The 18,821-nt window shown below is 45.2% G+C and overlaps 2 protein-coding genes across 2 annotated transcripts in view; one reads left to right on the forward strand and one right to left on the reverse strand.

Moving 5' to 3' along the window:
- Window positions 1–400: 400 nt before the first annotated feature.
- On the reverse strand, window positions 401–9,409 carry MMGT1 (membrane magnesium transporter 1). The gene is made up of 4 exons (XM_061598988.1): window positions 9,174–9,409; window positions 5,853–5,905; window positions 4,389–4,492; window positions 401–3,434 (listed from the first exon to the last, which is right to left on the reverse strand). Exons 1-4 carry the CDS (start codon window positions 9,256–9,258, stop codon window positions 3,272–3,274), a joined length of 405 nt encoding a protein of 134 aa, XP_061454972.1. The 5' UTR covers window positions 9,259–9,409; the 3' UTR covers window positions 401–3,271.
- Window positions 9,410–16,740: 7,331 nt separating this feature from the next.
- SLC9A6 (solute carrier family 9 member A6) overlaps window positions 16,741–18,821 on the forward strand; it is a 38,659-nt gene continuing 36,578 nt past the window's right edge. The window contains exon 1 of the mRNA XM_061598989.1: window positions 16,741–17,214. Coding sequence (XP_061454973.1) covers window positions 16,872–17,214 — 343 coding nt within the window. The 5' untranslated portion in view covers window positions 16,741–16,871. The remainder of the gene's footprint in view (window positions 17,215–18,821) is intronic.

Raw genomic sequence — 18,821 nt, forward strand, 5'->3', positions numbered from 1 at the left:
AGTTCCTGTGCTGTATCCTTTCTGAGTGGTGGAGATATACATGCCTGAATCTACCCCCATACCAATAATATGCTGTATATTTTAAAAAACCCTGCCAACTCAGAGAAAGCTAGCCAGTTTTAGTCTTTCTAAAAATAGAAATTAAGTTTTTTGGAGGGAGAACTCAAGTCATATTAGGCATTTTAATTGCAGTGGTGCTATTCAGTTACTTGCATGTTTCCCTGGGCACCCAGTGTCCCCTCTCTGCCTCAAGAAAGTATTCTACTGTAGCCAACAGAGATGGTGTGTTGTTCCTGGTGCTCATGACAATTTACTCTAGTTTACAAACGTGCCTGTGGGTCGCAAACAAGCTGGCAACCAGAAGGTGGCTGTGGCAAATACAATCCAGAAGAGTAGCAAGTTCAGTAAAACACACAATTTTATTAAGTTATAAGGGGAGTTTATTTAAATCATCCTTCAGCTTTTTAAAACAGTCTGGCCTTTTTCTTATTACACACATTGAAAAAAGAATTCATACCCAATGTGCTTGATAAGGATATTAGTTACTTATTAGACAATGCAAAAACAAAATTGAAAAATTTTGCACACGTGATATAACCTTCAAAGCTGAAGGGCTAAGCTGCTACTTCTTGCAAATTTAAATGGCTAAGAAGGTGCTTTAATGGGCTGCAAACTTTAAACATGTAATGGGGAGGGCGACAGGGAAGCCTTTGGCCTCTAGGAAAACTCCATATCTGCTCTGATGGAGTTTTTTTGGCAACCTAAAGTAGATTCTGACCAGGTCTGGAGAGAATGGGTTAGTAAGTAAACAGCTTCACTTGAAATGATTTTCATACAAATTGGTACTAAAAAGCAGTGTAAAAGGGCAAAAACTACTCACTATTTTAGAATAGTCTCATTTCCTCCCAGAAGCAGAATAGCTTTTATTGCCCCCCTTCTCTTATTTCTCACTGGTCTCTGAACTTTTAAAAGCTTCCCTGGAAAGTTTGCCTTAAAAAAAAAAAAAAAAAAGTTCCATTTAAGGAGTTCTGTGACACTGGCTGTAATCCTATGCACAATCACTAAGCCAAAAGTTCCACTGAAGTGTGGTACTTCTTTCCAAGTAAGCACTCAGGACTGCTGCAAGATTGGATTTGGTCTAGTGGTTTTCTCTCCTTACATCAGTTTAGTGCAATTGTATGTTGAGATCCATCAGGGAACTGGGTTATAGTAATGGACTCGTCAGATCCCTTGATGCAGCCTAGATCCGTCTGGAATCTCACAGAGCTGTGGTTTGGAAGAACAGTATCCCGGGCAAGGAAAACCTGACTCCAGCAGTTGCTGGAATTATTAAGAATGGGCTGGGAGACATTCTGGCTTTAAAGGAAATACTATAAAGCAAACCATCAGGATTTCCAGCCTCTATAGCCCAGAGATGGAACCACCAACTGCTTTTTATATATATATATATAGAATGAGTTTGCAAGCAGTTTCAGGTTTTATGGAGCAGGAGTCTTGCTCCAGCACATTTGGGAAAGAGAAGAATCAGACCGTTAACGCAGCAGTAGGGTTATGCTCAGTTTGCTATTGCATGACTGACAAACAGGAATTCACCTGGATTGAAGATGAGGCAATAACGGGGTTAGCATCTACACACTAGAAGGACCTTAACACTAAAACTCCCTCTAAAAAAAAAGCAGCAGTCAGGGTTTAAACAAGGCCATGTCTTCTCTGTCATAGTCACAGCACAAGTATCCTGGCCCTTTGGTTAGGGTCAACTTTCTGGGCACAAAGAACCTCCATGCAGAGGAAAAAAAGAAATCCTATCCCATGACTTGTGGAATGCATGTGCTTTATTTTACCACAAGTGCAGCAGATGCACACTATATCCTGGTACCGCAAGATACTGCAGGAAAAGTTGCATTTAAATTGGGCCTTTAAGGCAAGGAGGAGGAACAACTTTCCTGCATTCCTGTCACCAATTCAAATGTTAAATTCTATCGTAATCCAACTTGGACACAAACATTTAGTAAACTTGAGAGAATATGTCGCCTGTTTGAACATCCCACGTGCTCCAGATGACTCAGGAAAAAAAATTGAGTGATTAAATGCCGCTCTCAGAAAGAGCAATGCAGCAAAGTGGGAAAACAAGATGAACACGTTCAATTGCTTAAACAGGACCAAAATGGCTCCTCCACATCTGGAGGAACTTTGTCCTATCTTTCCAACAAGAGTGCTTATATATAAATGAAGGGAGCAGAAAGTCAGGAAACAAACATAACTTGTCCACATTACAAGAACCAACTGCAGATCTTCCTGACATTTTAAGATTGGCACCGTAAGCATCCCTTGAGAACCTGCTATGTTACAAGCCCCTCGCTCACTTAGCAGACACCCACCCCAGACATTACAGTCCTTGGATACAGCCCTCTGTTTTACAACAGGAATTGCACTCTAGCCCTACTTCTAGCAGCATTCCAGATTGCTCCCAGCGTGGGCAATTATGACAGCTTGCTGCAAGTGGCTGTATCTGGATGCCACAAGTAGATGGGACTAGAGCTGGTGTGATTCAGCATCCCTCCACAGTGGCTGATAAGACTCCTCAGCCATTGTAATTTTCTCTAAAAAATGCTCCATTTCCCTTCAAAATCAGAATTTCAGGGTAACTCGGGGACACTGGGCAACAAAGGAAGCTTTTGTGTCCTTGGCAATAGTTTGAGTAAAGTTCCCACTTTGGAACAGTCTGCCTGAATGGCTCTCTGCCCTTCACCATGCAGATCACATCATGTAGCAGCCACATTACTTCAGCCCAAAGTGCCAAAGACAAGAAACTAACACAATCATCGTCTTCTCTCAAAGATGGAGGAGAAAGGATGGACACAAAGCACCCCCTTCCTCAGCATTCAACAGAACAGCAGTACAAGCCAATGCCCCTTCTGTGCTTATCTGTTGCGTTAAAACTATCATCGGCTTTTTGGTAATACAGGATTTGTTTTCAGTAGAAATGAATCAACCTCGATAGTGTGTTAAGGGATGAAAGGTATAAAGTATGTTTCACAGCATAATTCTAGCAATAATTTACACTGTTTTGCCAATTCACAATTTGCTAATTGTCATTAACAGTGTTCAAAAAAGGTCCTTTTTTAATAATTTTATATATTTATATATATATAATATAAAGTCTGGAAGATCAATATAAATACTGCTCCAGAAATTAAAAAAAGTGTTTACATCCCCAACTCCCAATATTATAACTCGGTGTCCTATTTGTAGAATCATCTGTAAAAATATTTTAACGGCGGAGAGGTTCAAATTTTCGCAGCTTCAGCGATGCACTGGTCAACAAAGCGTCCTGATTGGAGGAAGAATGGACGGTGTCCGGGGACTGGAATAATACTCTGCCCCGGTGATTAAATACATAAAAGGATGGATGGTTCCTTAATGTATCAAATGTCCTTAAACAAAAAGGGAAACAAGGAAAGTGCAATCAACACTGAATCATAACAATTAACAGTATTACTTTGGAATAATAGATTCTAAACTATAGTTAAAATGCCATAACCAATGTTACCTGCAGAGGTTTGGGGGGCATGACACACATTTTAAAATTCAAACTCAGCCCCACACCCTCCCTTAAATTAAGCTTAAGAATTTCTACCCCTCCCTTCTAATGAATATGCCTCACTTAGGGCAGCTTACAACAATTTTGCATCACAAAACCACCATGTCAAACAAAATCCAATGCAATGGAGGCAGGCAGAAAAGATAAAAATAAACTTCATCTGAAAAATATCTGCCCTCAGACAGCAGTAGCAGCGGGTAAAGAACAAAGGGAACAGCACATTGAGATGGGGAAGGATGTTGGGGCCAGACTAAGGAGACTCCCCGTGCCCAGGTGATTATAATATGGAACTAAGTCTGATGGGATAGCAGGAGACAGAAAAGTGGCACAAGTATTGTCCAGGATATCTGAACTCCAAGACCCTGTTCTACCTGTTGTTTAAACATCTTCACTGCTGCCTGAGCAAGCCTACCTTTGGTTCCATCATCACAAGAGCCCTGTTGGATCAGATCTAAGGTCCATTTAGTCCACCATCCTGCTTACCACAATAGTGAGCCAGATGCCTTTGGGACCCCCCAAGCAGGAAAGGGGTATGAAGGCTACAGCCCTCCGATGTAGCTTCCCTCTAGCAACTACTTTCAGAGGGTAGACTGCCTCTAAGGATGGCGATTAGCCACTGACAGACATGCAATGGAGGACTGGCTTAAACTCTGCTGCGTATGAGGGAAGTTTGGAAAGTTGCAGCTTCTTGTTCTTGCAGCATTATGTGGTAACATCACGTGGGGAAAGGAATAAAAAGCAACGCAATAAACAAAGTGATAATGGCAGGGGAAAGAAAAAAACCTACTTATTCTTGAGTTCTGAGGTGGCATCCATGTCTTTAAATTCTCCTGCAATATGTACTATTCCGTAACAGGTAACTGCAAAAGCCAATAGTGTTTGAAGAACTATCTGTAACAGATTAAAAAGAAAATAGGTGCAAGTAAACCCTGCTATAACAGAATTCCCTTCTTGTCTGGTCTTAAATACCCAACATTTTGCGCTTTTCAAGCTGGGAACTCTTAAGGGTTTCAAAAACGTGCAGTGCAGGAGACAAGAATCCTAGTTTTGGACATGATACGCCTCAAGTTATTTACACAGCTGAGTGGACATGAACCTTGCAACTGCTTCTTCTAGCTTCCTAGGCACATTGTTAGAATGCTATGAGAAAAAACTGGACAGCGTGTTACACTGATGCTTAAAAAATATCATTTCTACGGCAAACATTTGAAATCCAGTTTTCTGAGAACTCCTTGATCACCTGTGAAAAGTAAACAGAATCAAACTATGAAAACTAATGTTAAGAGGAAGAATGCATTGGGCTGGAAGTACGATAGTGGATACCACACAACAGCTCCGCACGAACAAATACCAGCTAAATGCAGAGGGAGAGGTTGATTGCTCTGCAGAGCATGGGGAGTAAAGCAGAGGCTTTCTGAGTACTGACTAGAGAGAGTGGAGAATTCCTAAAGGAATGCTTTGAAGGGAGAAGGGAAAAATGCCAAATTCCGGATGAATCTCAGGCACAGTGCCGTGGCCACAGCATTAAGACTACAGATTCAAACTAGCAGATTAGGAGAAAGAGAACATGGAGACCCAACAGCTTATGGAGCACAGCAAACAAAAAGAAAAATCAAGTAACTCTGCACTATCCACAAGTCAAACTGTGCAATTTGTTCCTGAATGGTTTGTTCTCCCACTGTCATTACTATAATTTAACCAGTTTAAATGCATTTGTGTCATCTTATGGATCAATCTGTTGGAACTGGGGCAAGAGCAACTCCTGTTTGGGTTCCTTTGTTTCTGTTCCAGAAGGAAGACAGAGTTGGGTCCTCCAGCCGGCTAGGCTTGCCTACCTTTACTGGTGCTCTTCTCTACCTAACTTCCTTCCGTTGTAAACTGATATGCTCAGGGAAGCTTATCTGCCCCTCCTTCCTTTGTCTTCTTCTTCGACTGTCCGAGGAAAGAGGAGACATCTTTGTCTTTGCTCTCTCTCCTGAGCCATGAGGGCAATACCCAAGTCTGGGCATTGTGCCCCCAACTTGGTTAGTTAGAACTAGGAATGCCTTTCCTATCTATGTATTTCTATAAATAAAGTAGCTTTTCTTATTTTACTAAGTCTTAAGTCTCAGTGATCTAAATGCAGGGTAAAAGCCTGCTACTTAGGGTAAATACACACACTGGCACACACGCAGCTCAGACGCTGAGTATCTGCATATTTCCATAACACCATGAAGTCAGCACTTTCATCACTGGAAGAAAAAGAACTTACATCTATTGGCAACGTTTCATCTTCCTTTTCTGTTAATCTCATATACGAGCGATCTGCAAAATAAAGACATGTTGATAAACAAATTTGATTTCCTTTGTTAAACTCAGAGTACTGAAAGGTCACACCTCTGCTCCACTACAGGTGCTAAGTCCATGTGAAACCCACCTCCTGCTTGTCTCCATAGTTTCAGGCTATTAATCTGATCATCAAAGCCTGCCTTGATGAATGAACTCCTCTCCATAGTACAGCAAGAGAAATGTGTCCAGCAGGTACAACTTAGTAATGCATGAGAGTAGGTGGTAACTCTCTAGGTATGTATCTAGAAGCTGCCTTATACAGAATCAGATCTTCGGTCCATCTAGTTCAATACTGTCTAAGCTGCCAGGCAGTGGCTCTCCAGGGCTTCAGACGGGTCTTACCCATACCTACATGGATTTGTCAGGGATTGAATCGAGATCTGCATGCAAAGTAGATGCATCCTCTAGTTTGTCACAATTGGAAGTCACTGCTTGTAACAGTGATACATCACTACCCAAACTAAATTCTCCAGTACAAACTGACTGTCTGATCCAGAAATACGAGTTTGTGCAAGTTTACAGTGCAGTTCCACAACTAAGCTGAGAGGGATAACAAGAACACAACTGCTATGCCAGTATTCTCTCATGTCATTGTCTAGGTAGCAGTACAAATATTTAAGGTCTGGGTGAGAATTTAGTACAACTAGTTACAACAGTGTGCAAGGCACTGTCCATATCCACAGATAATAAAAAGGCACAGACTCCTCAGGACTTCACATCACTTGCCTTCAATCAAGGTATTTTATGGACTGTTCCACTACTTTATGAACAATTAGTTATGGATTTCTAAATCAGTCTTTGAGGCCAAGGTTTGGCAGCATGCCAACTATCTAGCCACTACAATCCATCTTGTGACAAACAGAATTCCAGGGCAGGCCCATGGAATTATCAGTCCAGCCGTTCATTCATTTATGTTACTTATACACCATCCTTGATATTTACCCCCGGGTAGTACACAATGCAGTTTAAAACAATGAAAAGTAATAAACATAGCATCATGCACATATAAAACAGCAATTAAAAAAGCAAAATAAAAACTTACAGAATTTTAAAATACAACTTCCTCCAATAATACTTTGTATTATACTCCACAACTGTGGTGCCACACATGAAGAAACCCCCTTTTATTATCACCCCCTTTATCTTTGAAGATGATAGCACTCTTGAGAGGGGCCTTGGTGGAAGATTTTAGTGCTCAGACAGGGACATCTGGGACAAGACGGACCTTAAGGTGTTTCAAGCCATGATGAGTCTTCAAGGCCAAAATCAGAACCTTGAATTGGGCTCATAAGTAAACCAATATAGATATCTCAAAACTGTCTAGATGTGTTCCCAGCCAGCTGTCCCAATCAAAACCCTGACTGTATTTTGAACTAGTGAGAGCTTCATACGGAAGCCCCAAGAACATATGCAGTTCTTATGAGATTTGGATAGTTACCATCAGCTTATCTGTCATACAGATCACAGATGTGCAGATCACATTGATGCAACCCCCTGCACTAGGAGTTATTTCTCAACAATATGCAAACCCGACTAATGTTTCTAGGCTTAGTGTGAGATTGCACAACATAATTAAGTGAGCAGTATGCCTCAACCTGCTGAGCTTAAGACTCTTTTCCCTCACACAACTGATACAACCATGCTCTTTTTTCACATACTTGATACAACATCCCTTCCCTGTCACCTTAGTTAAGCACCTGCTGTCTTTATCCTAATATCATCCTGGTTCCCCCAACATCTCATGCCACCATGTAATCTGGCCGATCCTCTTGACTTCTAAAGACACTTCCATTCCACCCACTATGCGCTGTAGTGTTCATATCTCTGACACTAACTCCTACATCTAGTTCTACTTCCAGACATGGATAGTCTTACTTCTAGTGGTTACCAGGCCTAGAATTCTAACACTTGAACACAAGCCAACATTTCACCAGGTATAGCTGTAGAGATGTGAGAAGTCTCACTCTGGTGAACCATTCCCTTCTATGCAACTCTTGGGATTTGGCAACTCTATTCAACCCCACTTTTCCCCATATATCTTCCTAAGATCACTTTCCACATATACTCTCTGACATCCTCCCAGCATGCTCCAGTGGGCAAGAACCAGAACCCAGGTTGGTGTTAGGAGCAGGCACAATGTTAAGCATCTGGGATTCTGAAGGGGCAGGTTGAGCCTGCATCCCAACAGTCCTACCCCGCCCACAAACAATCTAGTAAGTGAATGGCTGCCATACATGATCCTCTGGTGTCAGTTGTAATAACAGACATTTCACTAGTGAAGCACCATCTTGTGCAGCCTTTTGCATCTAAAGAAGTGCACTCTAATCAACAAAAGCTACAATAAAGCTACAGTCTTATACATGCTTACCTGGGAGTAAGCTCCAGTGAATTCAAGCCTTCCTTCCCCATAAACAAGTATAGGATTGCACTGTCAGCCTGGCCTATACTGCAAACTCCCTTGTCACTATTTTTATTACATACCTATCCTGCATTTCCTCCAACGGCAGCACAAGTCTACCTCCCTCCCTGCTATTAATCTTACAACAACTCTGTTAGACAGGCAAGGCTGAGCAACAGTGACGGCCCCAAGGCAAGCTGGGTCACTGGGCAGACATCTGAATCTGGGTCTCCCCAGGCCAACCTTAACCGCTCCACCGCCCTGTTGCCTAGGAAAGGGCAGAGGAAGCCGCCTCGTACTGAGTCAGGCCATTGGTGCACCTAGCTCAGCGCTGTCCACTGGCAGCGGCTCTCCCAGCCTTACCTGAAGATGCTGCTGGGGATTGAAACTGGGACCTTCTGCGTGCCAAGCAGGTGCTCTGCCCGCTGAGCTATGGCCGCTCACCTGGCATCAAACCCCACTGAGCTCTACGGTGATACTCGGCTAAGCCATTGCAGCGCAGACCCGCTGCAACCAACGGACTGAAGCGCGCTAACTTCACCAAGCCTACCCCGCGCGGGGCGAACACCGGATGTCGCCCAAGGGGGGGTGACGCTGCTGGGACGGCGCTGCAGGCCGGCCGCTTAAGATGCCACAGGACCCGTGCCTCGGGTGGCCCCTCGGGGAGACCCCAACCCAGCCCCACATCCCAAACCCCCAGCCGCCCTTTGGCCCACGTTCGCTTCCCGGCGCCCGCATATCCCAGGGGGAGGCAGCTCGGCGTCTGCGCCCAGACCCGAAGCCAGCTTCGCCGTTCCCCTTGCCGGGATGTTTGTGTGCACGGAGGGAGGGGCGGGCGTCACTCACGCTGTGCGGCGGAGAAGGCCGCGTGCGCCAGGGCGAAGAGTCCGACCCCGACCAGCCCTTTCCACAGCGAGGCGGCCGCCATCATCCGCCTTCCTCCCTCAGGCACTGCCGGGGTCGCGCACGCCGAACGTCCGGGCGGCGGCGAGGTTCAGGCGTGAGCCAGCGGCGCGACGCAGGGGGAGGAGCCTGAGCTGGTCGGCGCAGAGCGATGACGCCACGAAACAGCGTTAGTGTTTCGAGGGGCCTGTATATATGTGCGCGCGCGCTTAAGAAATTGCCCTCCAGTAGGTGGAGCCTCAGACGGCGAAGTGGGAAAAAAAGAGACAGAAAGGGGGGGCGGTTGGTGTTGGAGCGGTTCAGAAACAGGGGCGGGGCCAGGCCGAGGTGAGCCCAACTGCAGACCCTCCTCCCACTTTACGTCTCCGCTTCGCGCGCACGCGCACAAGCATCGCCTCAAGAGGCCGATCTCGCCTAGATCTCCGAGACGATTTTTGGCGCCTCTTTTTCCTCCTCTTCCTCCGCGATGATTCCCCCCCCAATAAAAAAATATTTGCTCTGACTGAGGGTAGAGGTGAGCCCGGATGAGCGGGCGGGGTGGTGGTACATCCCTTTCCAAGTACATTAATGAGAAGTTAATACATGCCCACTGCCAGGGAAAATCACCACCGCCTGAAATAAAACTATTATTTTTTAAAAAAGAAAGACAGGAGACAGCAACAGCAAACCAGCCATGAGGCGGCATAGCGAAGTGGCTCTGGACATGACGGGTTCAAATGTCACTTCAAGTGGTACTTGGGAGGTTTTTAATGTATTAATGTATTTCAGGCTTAAAGGAAAAGGTCCTCAAGGCGACTAACAAATAGTATAAAATAGTTGTATTATAAATAAAATCAAAACATGAAAGGCCACCTGAAGGAAAAATATTTCAAGGTGAGGAGCCAAACGTTGCCCATCATTCCTGTGAAACTGACACAGTGATTTGTGATTTCCTTTCCTAACTATTATGAAGCAAGGGTCTTAATACAAATATTGACTGTTATTATGACCATATGGGATTATAATTTTAATTTGCTTTTTCCTTTATATTTCATATTGCAGTCTTGTAAATGGCTACCTGGGAGTGCACCCCATTGAACTCAATGGGACTTACATCTGAGCAGACATGTATAGGATTGCATTATAATACTCCTTTCTTACTTTTTCCTTTGTTCCCTCCTCTTTATTTATGCTTAACAATCTTTGCCAGTTGTTTCTTTTTAATCTAGTGACAGGATCTTAGAAAATCTTTATTATCAGTTTTGAGATCACTGGAGTCCTTAATAATTGTTACTATGGGCTCCTTTGGGAGGAAGGACATGATATAAATTGAATAAATAAAAATAAAATAGTAATTAATATTTGTAATTTATTTCAGGGGCAATCATGTTAGTTTTCTGCTTTTAGATATGCGATTTTTAATATTTTGAGATGTTTGTATTTTAATTCTGTTGTATGCTGCCCTGAGTTCCCATGAGGAAAGGGCAATATAATAGGAACAATAATACCACTTACCTGATAGTAAGCCCTACGACAGCTGAGTAGACATGTATAGAATTGCCATATTAGTGTATTACTAATAGTGCAATCCTATGCATGCTAAGGAGAGCCAGTGTGGTGTAGTGGGTAGAGTGCTGGACTACAACCTGGGAGACCAGGGTTCAAATCCCCACACAGCCATGAAGCTCACTGGGTGACCTTGGGCCAGTCACCGCCTCTCGGCCTCAGAGGACGGCAATGGCAACCCCCCTCTGAATACTGCTTACCATGAAAACCTTATTCACAGGGTCGCCATAAGTCGGAAGCGACTTGAAGATTTTCCATTTCCATGCATACTAAGGGTGATTTAAAAGAGGAAATGGATATAAAACTGCCAGCATCATAATGGCTTGATATATATGGTACAGCTGTATTTGAAATACTTTTTACCACCCCGGTCAGCCCATCTCAAAAGGAATGTCTTAGCACTGAAAAAGGTGTAGCCAAAATAATCAAGGTGTGGCCAAAATAATCAAGGTGTGTTTGTAACTTTTTAATTTTGGGGGAAAAATACAGCTGGGAACATGAAGATTATATAGGTTTATAAAATAATTAAATACAAGAGATGAAATACAAGACAGAAAGATTGTTCTCTGTCTCTCATAATGCTAGAACCCAGCATTGTCCAATGAAACTGACTAGCAGTAGATTCAGGCCAGAAAAAAGTATTTTTCACAGCAATTAATTAACATGGTATTCACAGGTGTGGTGTTGGCTCTTAAGTTAGATTTTTTTTAAAAAGAACATGAGACATGATATTGTTGCAGGCACCAACTGCATGTGATTGGTATACAAGGATATGAACTACTAACTTAACAAAACGTTAAGGAACGAACCTCAGCAGTCAATATTGTAGAAAAGTGAGTTTTATTTAAATCACACTGGAACACATACTTCTCTGATAAGGCAAATCATATGTCTTATTTTCACTTTTGAAATGTTGCTATACTTTTTATATATTAATAACAACGCAGCCTGGGGGATGTCTATCATTAGCCATTATTAGTCATGATAGCTAAATGGAATCCAATGTTAAGCAGCGTAAGCTGCTAAGGAAAACAAGCAGGAGGGCTCCTGTTTTCAGGGCCTGCTTGTGGACTTTGTGGGTATTGTTCGAAAGAGGATGCTAGGCTAAATGCGCTCTTGCTCTGATGTGGTAGAGCTCTTATGCTGTGGCCTTCACCCTCTTTCATATGGAATAGTAAACAAAAAAGAAAAGAAAACCAGCACTGACAAATGAATTGTTCTGTAAGGCAGGGGTAGGGATCCTGTGACCCTTCAGATGTTGCTGCACTCCAGCTCATGTCATCTCACGCCAGCATAGCCAGTAGTCAGGGTTGATGGGAGTTCGTAGGCTGACTACATATGGAGAGCTACAGGCTCCTCGCTCCTGCTTTTTTTTTTTAAGTACTTGGGGAGAGAGTCAAGCAGCCATAGGCTTTGCCATGGGGAAACTGCAGACTTGTTCATGGGTGCTTTTTCAGCCAGATTCAGAGCAAGGTTGTAAAGTTCTTGCTTGGGAATATTTAAGGTTAAGTTAGCACTAACTTGTCTATGGCCAGTAGACCAATAACTCTCTAAGGTGCAAATGCCATACTATTAAAGCAACCTTATCTTCAGGCTGTACACCTAGACAACTAGGCAATATACTTGTTAGGCTCTTAAATGCAGCTTTGACTGGACAGGAAAGATAAGACTGGGGTAAATAAACTGCGTTTGTTTATTTATTTAAATCTGTAGCTGCTTTTCCACATAAATGTGTCCAAAGTGGCCCACAACATGACAACAAAAAATACAGATTGATACATCATTACAATAACTGTCTAAACGCTAATTCATTTCAAACCATAACATTGCAATCCAAATAAATAATTCATTTTGATTATATGGATACTATAACTTTTTAAATTCGTTATAAAACAAACTATCAATCATTAAAACATATAAATAAATATCAGTTAAAATATGTAAACCAGAATCAGATTTGATAAACATTTCCAACACAATCAGGTATTAATTACACAATCAGCAGCCAGTATGGTGCAATAGTAACAAACTTCTCTAGGAGCTTGTTCAGTATCTTTGCCTCTCAGATCTTAGAGGGGAGGCAAATGCTCTTGTATTCTTTCTATTCTATTTTCCTGCAGGGGTAAAATAAAACATATACGATAATTGCAAATGAAAAACAATGCAATGTGTTGCTAATTCATGTTTTTATTACCCGCTTGTCATTCATAATGACAGCCTAAGATAGGGGTTCACAAAATGTGGTCTGTGAGCGTCCTTCAAATGGTCCATGGCATATCTGTAAAAATACAATTAAAAGTAACGTGGCACCTGTTAGCATGTTACAGTTGCTGCAACAGGTAAAAAATAATGAGTGATCCGCCAATACCTTCAAGCAGTCCATGGGGAAAAAAGTTTGGGAACCATTGGCCTAAGATATGCTGTTCTTACAGTTTTCCTGTATTTTAATCCCCTTCAGTTCAGGTGTAAGGCAGTAATTCTAAGCAATCTTACCTAAAATAAACTTAACTGAAATCAATTCAACTTACCTCCAATAAACAACTGCACTGGGGTTTAAGTCAGTGGCTGAAGCAAGCTGGCAGCTATGTACAGCTGCTAGGATTTTTTTAGGATGAGGAGAAGTAAATACTCCAAATAAGTAAGTGTATAAATAAACAAGTATAACTAGCATTAGATAACAGATCACTCACTCATTCATTCATTGGCAATCACTCATGACAGAAGATTGTCTTCCAAGATACGGTCTTTAACAGTGTGTCCGTAAGTGACTGTGGAGGCCAATTCTGAATCCACACAGCTCACAGTGAGGACACAGGTTTCCAGATGGAAGACGGCCGTGATGAGGATTTGCTTGACATGCCTTCCGCTTAGCTCGTTTGTCCCTTTCACCCAGTTCTATCACCCTTCTTAAAAAGACTGATAATTATGGCGTCCCTAAAGTCTTCTGGGATCTCCTCCCTCATCCAGATCTTTTCAATGACCTTATGAAGTTGTGTAAGTTCCAGCCCACCTTCTTTAAAGACTTCAGCAGGGATCTCATCAGGTCCACTAGCTTTGTTATTCTTCATTTGATTAATTGCTTTACTGACTTCATCCAGATTACGGGATACTGCAAACTCGTCTCTAGTTTGTTGCGGAATTTGCGAGCAGACACTAGCCACAATAGAATTACAATTAAGGAAGTCATGGTAATGCTCTTTCCAATGCAGTGCAATAGATTCTTTGTCCTTAAGAAGTTTGGTACCATCCACTGAAAGTAAGGAATTTGCACCATAATTTATTGATCCATAGATGGCCTTTGTGGCATTAAAAAGGCCCATATGTCATGAGCATCTGCAAAATGCTGGATTTCTTGAGCTTTCTTTATCCACCAGGCGTTCTTAAGTTCTCTGGTTCTTCATTGGATCTCAGCCTTTGCACTGGCAGAGATTTTCTTCTTAGCAGCACAGTCAATGTCATTCTGCCATATCTGGAAGTCTTTCATTTTCTTGTCGATGATACATTCAATGTCAGTATCATTTTCATCAAACCAATTCTGATGTTTCTTAGTTTGGTATCCAATTGTTTGTTCACATGCTGCAATAATGGAAGTCTTCAGTTTAATCCAGTGTTCTTCAATGTTTTCAGGGAGTTCCACAGGTAGATATTTCTTAAGCATTATTTGAAAACAAGCTCGCTTAATAGGATCTTGAAGGGTGTGGATGTTCATTTTACGCCTTCGTTTTCTTCCTTGGAGTCTATGTTGAGGAACAATATTAATGGCCATAGTGGACTCAATTAATCGGTGATCTGTCCAGCAGTCATCAGCACTCATCATGGCCCTAGTGAGGAGTATATCATGATGATCCCTGTCACGGACAAATACATAATCCAGGAGATGCCAGTGTTTCGACCGAGGGTGCTTTCGTGATGTTTTAAATTTATTTTTCTGGTGAAAGTGTGTTTGTAATAACAAGATTATGCACAGCACATTGAGTCAGAAGTAGAATTCCATTCAGGTTGCTATTGCCAACTCCTTCTTTCCCAATGGTTTCTGGCCATAAATCGAAATCACACCCTTGCACTGAAATCACCCAGGAGGATGATTTTATCCTCCTTAGGTATCTCTGATAAGATGGTGTCTAGCTGGGTATAAAAATTTTCCTTGATGTCTTCATCAGCATCTAATGTTGGCACATAAGCACTTAGAATAGTTGCCTGCTGGTTTCTGGTGAGTTTTAACCTGAGAGTTGAAAGCCATTCATTCATGCCAACAGGAACTGCGGACAAGAGCTTCACAAGATTATTTTTCATAGCAAAGCCTACTCTGTGTATTCATCGTTCTTGTTCAGGCAGTCCTGTCCATCTGTCCTATCTGGAGATCAGATTGTGACTCAAGGACAGCAAGGCCTGGGCTGGTATGGCCTTTGAGAAACTTGTATTCTAGTATGCCCTCTGCTGTTTCTCCGTGGGTAGACCTGGCATCCAGACAATGTATTTCCACCCACTTCAGTTCTTTCCTTAACTCCTTGGAGCCCTTAACTAATTGCATGGCTGCCACAATAAATTTCACCCTGCCCCCACATCCCTCTGAAAATCAAACAACACAAAATGCCAGAATAGCACTGGACTACACTTTATGGGTGTTATACACTTTCCCTCTCCTCTCATCTCAAAGGGTCTAACTGCACGGGGTGAATTTGTAAGGCTATTGTAACTTGTGCTCTCAGTCACCGCATCCTGTAATACAGGTATAATTTTTAAATGTTTACAAACTCAGGAAAACACAAACTTTTTGGTGTGATGTAAGACCTGAATTAGAAAGATAATTCTCTTTACTGTTACTTTTGGTTTTGGGGTAGACACATGACTACTGCAAAATCACAGTTACACTAAAATTCTTGCTCCCTGATTCTTTAATATTACTCACCAAGAAATATTAACTTTAAAGGCTTAAAAACTAACCAAGAAGTTATTTCTCTCTATAGGAGTGTCACTCCAGCCTTCAATTGGCTAGTTCAGCTTTCCTAAATGTCAGTCATTGCTATGACTTGATTCATTGGCTATGAAAGGCAGGAGCAGGCTTTCTCTGAAAACTTTAAAGAGAGTTTGTGGACAACCTGCCTCGTCCCTCGTGTTCTTCCAGACCTGCAGCTGCGTGGGGAACCTCCGGCCAGGGAAGGTGACTACGGTCCTCCAGGATTCTCAGTCTGGCCTTGGGACTTTACCTAGGCCCCTCCTCTCACTATCCCCGCTCTGGCTGGCCAGTGTCCTCCAGGTGAAATAATGTCTCTTGCTTGCCCGGATGGAGAGCGGGTGCGTGTGCAAAGAAGGCAGCGGCAAAGCTACGAGCCAGAATTGCTCTGTCCGCTGCTGCCTTTGCTGCTCGCTCCCATCACTGGCACGACCCCATCAGCTTTTTGCAGGGAGGGGCGCAGCCCTTGGGCTGAAAAAAATCTCCCTGCACCCCCCCCCCGCTAGAGACTCGCAGCGCAACCCTAACTTTGTCTGCCCAGAAGTAAGTCCTACTGAATTCAATGGAGCTTACTCTCGGGTAAGCGGGGTAGGGACTGCGCGTTGCTTTTTACCTGTAAGAGAGGCCACCGGGGAGTCTGGCGGAGGGGGACGCCTCTTTCGGTCGCCCAATCCTAGCCACGCTCCCTGGGGGGAGACCGAGGGCGACATTCTGCCTTGCGGACCGGGATGGGCCGTGTGGTGGCGAGGACGGCCTCTCGTGCGCACGGGCGAGTCGGTCTCGCTTCGGAGATTCGGGCCGGGGCAGTGCTTGTTTCCGTGGGCGTCTGCTTCCAAGCACAGCGGCCGGCTTGGGCTGCGAGGCGGCGGTGACACTCAGCTCCCTTTCTTGGTGCAACCCGCGGACCTCGCTGCCTCGGAGGGTGGGCCGCCGGGCGGGGCGGCGAGTTTCCTCCGGCGCCTGCTCCCTGCGCGCCCTCCTGGCCGCGCCTGCGCGCCGCTTCTTTGGGCGGCCCAGTGCTGGTGGCGGCACCGCCTCCTTCCCTCTCTAGTCCGGGCGGCTGTGGGCAGGGAAGAGGCGGAGACGCAGCAGCAGCAGCGCAGGAGCAGCCGCAGCAGGAGCGCGCCGGTGGTGCCAGAGCGATGGCCATCCTGGCCCAGCTGCGGCGGCGGGGCTGCTGGGGAGCCGGGCCGGGGCGCCCGGAGGTCCCGGGCCAGCCGCGGCTCTTTGGGCTGCTTCTCCTGGCGATGGCGGGGCTGGACGGCGGGGCCGGCGCGCAGGCGGAGTCCCTCGCCTCCGGCGCGCGCCCCGGGGCCCTGGAGGAGGAGATCGTGTCTGAGAAGGCGGCCGAAGCGAGCCACCGGCAGGATAGCGCCAACCTGCTCATCTTCATTCTCTTGCTCACCCTCACCATCCTCACCATCTGGCTCTTCAAGCACCGCCGGGCGCGCTTCCTGCACGAGACCGGCCTGGCCATGATCTACGGTGAGTGGGAGAATGACTCGGCGGGGGCGGACCCCGGCCGGAGCCCTAGGCCCCGCATCGGCGCCCCCGAGCCCAGACCTCTGCCCGGGAGTGCCTGGATCACCGGAGGGACCCGCCCACTAGTGGCCCTCGGCTCCCGAGCCTGACTTCTTGTTGCGGCGTTTTGCGCTGCACCCCGCGATCTAGAGGCGGCTTCGCCTGCAGCCCTCGCCTTGGAGCCCAACCTCTGGCCCCTGTCGCGCAGCCTTTAAAGGCCGTTGCCTGCTTAGGGGTGGCTTTGCTTGCATAATCTTGACGGTGCGCGTGACGCTTAGGATGAAGCAGGGAGTTACCTACAGAAGGCCGTGCTTACCAGCCCTGGGGTAGCCCTGCACCCCCTGTTGTTTTTCCGTGTTCAGGAGCCGTAGATGAGTGTAAACAACAGGTAGGTCTGTGGCCTCCCTGCGCTTGCTGGAGCTGCACAGCAAAGGTGTCTGCCAGTCTGCTGCTCCTAATGGAATGCTGGACTGGAGGGTGTTTGGCCTGACCCAGCGGGGCTGAGCCGTTGTTCAGTCTTGCCCGCTCTCTTATCAAAAGGGAAATGCCCATCCAACGGCTGAGCTGCCCTTTTACTTAGCTGCCATTCACCTGACAGCAAAATCTGTCCAACCGCCACCATCTGCCATTGATAGATTCACAGTCTCCTTTTAGAATACAGAAATCTAGAGGCCAGTCCCATGCCTTGACAGCTAGAGAGCCTGCCCCTCAAAATGCAGAGGGACTGCAGGATTCCACCCAGACTCTGAAATCTCAGGACTTCCTTCCCTGCTAGCACCTCCAACCTCCACAAGCATGAAGGAATTGGTTTCTGCCACCTGAAATCTGGGGAGCTTCATCCAGTCACTGCTGAGTCTCAAAGCCACATTGAGTTCACAGAGCCTTGCTCTTAGTAAGCCTGTATAGGATTGCCGTTTTGGAATCTAAGAAGAGCCCTGCTGGATCAGACCAAATGCCCCTCTAGTCCAGCATCCACTCCTCACAGTAGTTAGCCAGATGCCTGGGGGAAGCCCACAGGAAGGCCTGAGTGGAACAGCAGCACTCTCCCCACCTGTGATTCCCAGAATGCTACCCAGTATGGTAGCAACTGTTGATAACCTTATCCTCTGTGAATTTGTCTGACCCTTTTCAGGATTAGTATGCCAGGTGTTTTAGAATTCTCTTCTCAACTGGTCTACCAGCTGCGTCCATTCCTGGAAGCAGTTGACTTGGCCCCAGTGACATCGAGACTTGACTACTGTAACGCACTCTACGTGGGGCTTCCTTTGAAAATGGTTCAGAAGTTACAGTTGGTTCAAAGTGCACCGGCCAGAATGTTAACTGGAGCACGGCGCAGGGAGCATATCACCCCTGTGCTTTAGCGACTCTACTGGCTCCCAATTCGTTTCCGGGCCCAAGTCAAAGTGCTGCTTCTGACCTTTAAAGCCCTAAAAGGCCTTGAACCAATGTACCCAAGGGACCGCTTAACGCCCATATGTACTTGCCCGTGATTTAAGATTGGCTGCCTTTAGTCTCCTCTGCGTGCCTGGAATGAAAGATGTTAGACTGACAGGCACACAGGAGAGAGCTTT

The sequence above is a fragment of the Rhineura floridana genome, chromosome 16, assembly GCF_030035675.1.
Source record: "Rhineura floridana isolate rRhiFlo1 chromosome 16, rRhiFlo1.hap2, whole genome shotgun sequence".
Classification (NCBI taxonomy): domain Eukaryota; kingdom Metazoa; phylum Chordata; class Lepidosauria; order Squamata; family Rhineuridae; genus Rhineura; species Rhineura floridana.